Source organism: Helianthus annuus, chromosome 16, assembly GCF_002127325.2.
Source record: "Helianthus annuus cultivar XRQ/B chromosome 16, HanXRQr2.0-SUNRISE, whole genome shotgun sequence".
In the NCBI taxonomy this organism is placed as follows: domain Eukaryota; kingdom Viridiplantae; phylum Streptophyta; class Magnoliopsida; order Asterales; family Asteraceae; genus Helianthus; species Helianthus annuus.
In genome coordinates this window covers 148,560,042-148,566,315 of record NC_035448.2, presented here as the reverse complement: position 1 = coordinate 148,566,315, position 6,274 = coordinate 148,560,042, and the positions used below count along the sequence as shown (strand labels likewise).

Below are 6,274 nucleotides of genomic sequence, written 5' to 3'. Positions count from 1 at the left end.
TGAGGAACGGGCGTCCGAGTATTAATAGCACTTTCGAATCTTCGTCCATATCTAAAATAACAAAATCCACGGGAAAAACAAATTTATCAATTTTAACAAGCATGTTTTCAATGAATCCACGCGGATACTTGATTGAACGATCCGCAAGTCGAATGCTCATTCTAGTGGGCGAAGGTTCACCCAGATCTAATCTAGCAAATACCTTATATGGCATAAGGTTTATGCTAGCTCCTAAACCGGCTAATGCGTGACTGACAGACATACTGCCAATGAGACAGGGAAGAGTAAAACTGCCCGGATCTCCCATCTTTTCAGGTAGATGGTTTTGGAGAAGGGCTGAACAGTTTTCATTCATCAACACACAAGACAAGCTTTCGAGTTTCTGCTTGTTTGTGAGGATGTCTTTTAAGAACCTTGCGTATTTAGGCATTTGAGCCAACGCCTCAACAAATGGTATGTTTATGTGTAATTATTTAAACATCTCTAAAAACTTACCATGTTGTTCATCGTTCTTCTGCTTCTTCAATCTGCTCGGATATGGAATAGGAGGAGTGAAATCTTTAACTGGCTCCTAGAACTGTGCTGTACTTGCTGGGACTCGCCTAGCGTGCACCTCGTCCGAAGCATCAGTTTGGACCATCTCAGTGATCGGTGGTGAGTCCGATTTGTCAGGTCCCGTGGTTTTACCACTCGTCATTACTGCATTAACGTGCCCTCTCGGGTTTGGTTCTGTGTTACCTGGAAGACTACCTTGGGGTCTTTTAGACAACATCTTGGCCAATTGGCCGACTTGATTCTCAATGGTTTGTATTGAAGCCTTCTGGCACCGCATTTCCCCTTCTTGTGCCATGAAATGCTCCTCATGCTGCTGGTTTCGCTTTTCAGATATTTGATTGGCATTGTTGGAGTTGTTTAACAACTGGCCATCATCTCCTCTAGTTTTAAGTTGCTTTGAGAGGCTTGAGGCTGGGAAGTGCTTCCTGAACCTAAATTATTGTAACGTGGTTAAAAGGTTTGCCCTGATGGCTGAAAAGATTGTCCCTGGGGCTGAAAGGATTGCCCCTGGGTTTGTTGTGGCGCGGGAGCGCGTTGAGCATATCCGAGTGGGTTTTGATTACTGGAATTAGCTTTCCACCCGAAGTTTGGGTGATTCCTCCAACCCGGATTGTACGTGTTGCTATAGGGGTTATTCTGGGGCCTAATTTGATTGCCCAAATAGTCCACCTCTTCATGGCCTGTAAACATAACACCCTGCTCACATGTACCTGGCTTGTGTGACACTCCACACAGCTCACATGATGATTGTACCTGCGAAATGTTCTGAGCTTGATCAAATCTTGCTACCAAAGCTCCAATCTGTGCTGCAAGAGTCGTATATGTATCCACTTGATGAACTCCAGGAATAGATGATGCTTTATTTCGCACTCCCCCGTGACGAGAACTCGACTTCAAGGTAGCTTTTTCTATGATTGCGTAGGCTTCGTTAGGTGTTTTTGTTCCAAGATCGCCTCCTGCATATACATCTAAACGTTTTTGTGAGTCGTAGTTGAGTCCTTGGTAGAAGTTCAACACAAGTTGTCTTTTGGACAACCCATGATGTAGGACATCGATCAAAAGATCTTTGAACCTCTCCCAAGCTGCGTGTAGAGATTCCCCTTCGTCCAGTTTAAATGTCATAATACGATTCTTAAGCTTAGCTATCTTTTCCGACGGGAAGTATTTTTGCATAAAAAGATCTGCCATCTCGTTCCAAGTCGTGATGGAACCTGCTGGAAGTGACAAAAGCCAAGATCAGGCTTTGTCTCGCAAAGAAAATGGAAAGAGTCGCAAATGAATTGCGTCTTCAGAAACGTCTCTGATTTTGAAAGTCGAGCACACCTCAAGAAATAAAGCGATGTGCTGACCTGGATCTTCGTGATCCTTCCCATCAAACTGCACAGAATTTTGCAACATGTTAATAATACTAGATTTAATTTCAAAACTTGGGGCTGCTATCGTAGGTCGGGCAATGCTCGGTAGCAAGCCCTCTCCTCCTGGACGGCCGGTCTCATTCAAAGGCTGGTCGTCCTCTGCCATAATGCTTCCTGTGTCGTCCTCTGAACTCTCGCTGTCAGAAAAGTATCGCTGGTCCGTCGATTGCGGCCGCAATCCTTTGTGCAACGACAAGTGATCTTTCGTGAAGCCGCCTACTTCTTCTTAGGTTATTTTCTAGTTCGTTGGCTAGCTCAGCGTTAGCGGGTGCATGGGGCGTGGACATTAGCCTGCACGAAATAAGAAAGGCATTATACAGATAAAAGAACATAATAATAATATACGAAATAAGTATAAATAACGATACTAAGATATAACATACGTACATAAGATATTATACAAATCTATTTAAATATTTACTGGTCTATTTATATATTTACATCCGAAAACTGTTTTTGGTTGTTAACCAGAATTTCTGATGACGTTATCAGAAATCTGAGAAAACTTTTTAGTTTGTTTTTATATATCATATAATCTGATAAGGTTTAATAATCTTTTGATAAAAATCTGATGAAAGAATTCGTTCCATCAGAATTTCTGATAAATCCATCAGAATTACCAGAAAATCTGGTAAAATGCATCAGAAATGAAACTTTGTTGTTTTTAGAATTTCTAATGTGTTTATCAGAATTGTCACGGCTCCCCGACCCACCCTGGACGGAGTCGGGGGACCGCGAGGCAGTTCCCGTGGTATTTAATTTATGCGGCAGCGGAAGTCTTTTTACAACAGGATCTTTTATCCGTAAAATATGCTCGTTTAATATATTACACCAAGTTTAAGGGATAAATCCCATAATAAGTGGATTTCACACAGAAATCGTTATTTTTCAAAACACGTTTTATTGGTTTATTTACACTGAGCCACTTCTCTGAGCTTGATAGTGCTTTACTGCACTTTTCCTGGATCACACAGATCACCTGAAACATGTTTGAAAAAGGTTTTGTCAGCGGGGAAATACTGAGTGAATCATTCTGTTTTCTAAAACGACCTGTTAGTTATAATTCACAGTATTAAGAGTGATTACAATGTTTCTATCAACCAATTATCAAGAATGGGTATTTGTCACTCGATTCATTTCTGTGACTGTGGTCATACCACTATTGGGTCCCGTTGCCCAAATAGTGACGGTGTACTCACATAGAGTAATAATAACTCACATAGAGTAATATTCACTCACATAGAGTGATAATAATAGTAATGTGCACAATACCCCACATACCAGCTGTAATTTGGTGATTACAAAGACTTAATCCCTGTAATTATAACCTTGAAAATAATTTGGAGTTTTGTAATACTTACTCACAAACGGTGAGAAAACAATTTAAAAAGAAGAATGACTCACTTTGCAGATTAACGAGCAATAGATATAAGCCTACTGATTAGCCTTGCTTAAAGCTAATTTAACACAATGCACACACACAGGTTAGTAACTAATACAGCAGTTACGTCAATTCACGAGATTAAACCTTCACAACGATTAATCAGTGCAATACTCGATAATTCAATCGGATTCACAACGAATAACAGAGCATAGTCCGAATTCGAACAGCACTCTAATATTCAAGTCGAAATCACGACGAATAATCAAAGTACAAGCTCAATTGAGCAGCACCCGGACTATCGTTGGATAGTTATAATCGATCGGACGTTGAATCGTAATAGCGATCGAGTTATTACCCTGATTGCGGCAGCGTTTCGATAATTGTGTGTGTGTGTTGGACTGTTTTGCTTATAACTCGACGTATATTATGAATTTTAACGTCGTTCAAGTGCCAAATTTCAAGTCCCAACCCCTGCTATTTATACTGAAAATTTGACACCGTCGCGTAGCGCGAGGGGGTACCCCTATAGGCGTCGCGCTACGCGAGTGGTCACCCTACTTTCATAGACTAGGTTTTTGCGTGTGTAGGCTTGCTGAGTTGATAGAATTTTAAAATTCTATTTCGACAGAGAGTTATGATGATAATCGTAACTAGGGTTTTGCCCCCCCTGAGTTTTAGGGGCCCTGATCCTGATTCTGATTGTTCTGGAAATTTTAGGGTTAGTGCAGAATTACTTGGGTTTCTCAATTAGGGTTTTCTTAATAGCTAATTACCATCCTAATTATGGATTTTAGTGGCAGTTGTTACATCCTCCCCACCTTAAGAAAAATCTCGTCCTAGAGATTTACTGGAATAGATGAGGGTACTTTCGCTTCATTTCCGATTCCAGTTCCCAAGTGTATTCTGGTCCTCTCTTGGACTCCCATTTGACTTTTACTAGCACTAGTCGTTTGTGTTTGAGAAACTTGACTTTTCTATCTTTGATCTGTAGTGGTTTCTCTATAAACTTTAATTTTTCGTTTACCTCTACATCTTGAAGAGGTACTACCAGGGATTCGTCTGCTAAACATTTCTTAAGATTGGATACATGAAATACATCATGTACTCCAGCCAATTCTTCTGGTAGTTGTAAACGATAAGCAACTGGTCCTATTCGTTGAATCACGGGGAATGGTCCAACGTATCTTGGACTTAGCTTTCCTTTCTTACCGAATCGTACTACTCCTTTCCAAGGAGAGACTTTTAAAAGTACTTTATCTCCTACTTGAAATTCTAAAGGCTTACGACGATTGTCTGCATAGCTCTTTTGACGATCTCGAGCCGTTTTCAATCTTTCCTTAATCTGAGTTATCTTGTCAGTAGTTTCTTGTACAATTTCAGGACCTGATAATTGACTTTCTCCGATTTCTGCCCAACATACCGGAGTTCTGCACTTACGTCCGTACAGTGCTTCGAATGGTGCAGCTTCGATGCTTGAATGATAACTATTGTTATAGGAGAATTCAATTAATGGCAAATGGCTATCCCAATTACCACCAAAGTCAATTACACATGCTCGGAGCATGTCCTCTAGAGTTTGTATTGTCCTTTCACTCTGTCCGTCTGTTTGTGGATGATAAGCAGTACTTAGATTTAGTCGAGTTCCCATTGCTTTCTGAAAACTTTTCCAGAAATGAGAAGTAAAACGACTATCTCTATCCGATACAATGGAGAGCGAGACTCCATGTAGGGATACTACCTCGTCCACGTACAGTTGTGCTAACCTTTCCATGCTAAAGGTTTCTTTCATTGGTAGGAAATGAGCTGACTTGGTTAATCGGTCTATAATTACCCAAATCGCATCATTACCTCTTTTGGTTTTGGGTAACTTTGTAACAAAGTCCATTGTTATAAGTTCCCATTTCCATACAGGCATTTCTAACTGTTGTAGTAGTCCGGAAGGTTTCTGATGTTCAGCTTTAACTTGTGAACAAGTTAAACACTTGGATACATATTCGGCTATATCCTTTTTCATTCCTATCCACCAGAAATTATTCCTTAAATCTTGGTACATCTTATTGTTTCCTGGGTGCATAGTATACCTAGATTTATGAGCTTCTTCTAAAATCTTATTTCTTAACTCTCCTTGCTTAGGTACCCAAATTCGTTTCTTATGGAATTTCCAAATTCCATCATTTCCTTGTTCTAATTCTTTTAAGTTACCTTTCATTCCTTCAGCATCATCTTGGATTGCTGTTTTCTGAACTTCTTTGATTTGTGCCATTAAATCTACTTGTAGATTTAACCTCAGAGCACGGACTCGTTTCTGTTTCTCATGGTACTTACGACTTAAGGCATCTGCAACTACATTTGCCTTTCCTTCGTGATATTGGATATCACAGTCATAATCGCTTAGCACCTCCATCCATCTTCTTTGCCTCATGTTTAATTCTTTTTGCCCAAATATATATCTTAAACTTTTATGATCTGTATAAACAGTAAACTTACTTCCATACAGATAATGTCTCCATATCTTAAGGGCAAAGATTATGGCTCCTAATTCTAGATCATGAGTCGTATAATTTTCTTCGTGCTTTTTCAATTGCCTAGAAGCATACGCAATTACCTTCTTGCGTTGCATCAACACACATCCATAGCCTAATTTTGAAGCATCACAATATACTTCAAAATCTTCTGTTCCTTCGGGTAACGCTAAGATTGGTGCATTCGTCAACCTATGCTTTAAAATCTTAAAGGCTTCTTCTTGTCTAGGTCCCCATTCAAACTTAGCAGTTTTACAGGTTAACTTAGTTAATGGTACGGCTATCTTAGAAAAATCTTTGATAAATCGTCTATAGTATCCAGCTAAGCCTAGAAAACTTCTTATTTCCATAGCTGTTTGTGGAACTTTCCATTTCGTAATGGCTTCTATCTTAGCAGG

The 6,274-nt window shown here is 39.8% G+C and overlaps 1 protein-coding gene across 1 annotated transcript; it reads right to left on the bottom strand.

Annotated features, from left to right (window-relative positions):
• Positions 1-571: 571 nt before the first annotated feature.
• On the bottom strand, positions 572-1,743 carry LOC110919775. Its single transcript, XM_022164033.1, has 2 exons — positions 1,061-1,743; positions 572-986 (listed from the first exon to the last, which is right to left on the bottom strand). Exons 1-2 carry the CDS (start codon positions 1,741-1,743, stop codon positions 572-574), a joined length of 1,098 nt encoding a protein of 365 aa, XP_022019725.1.
• Positions 1,744-6,274: the final 4,531 nt, after the last annotated feature.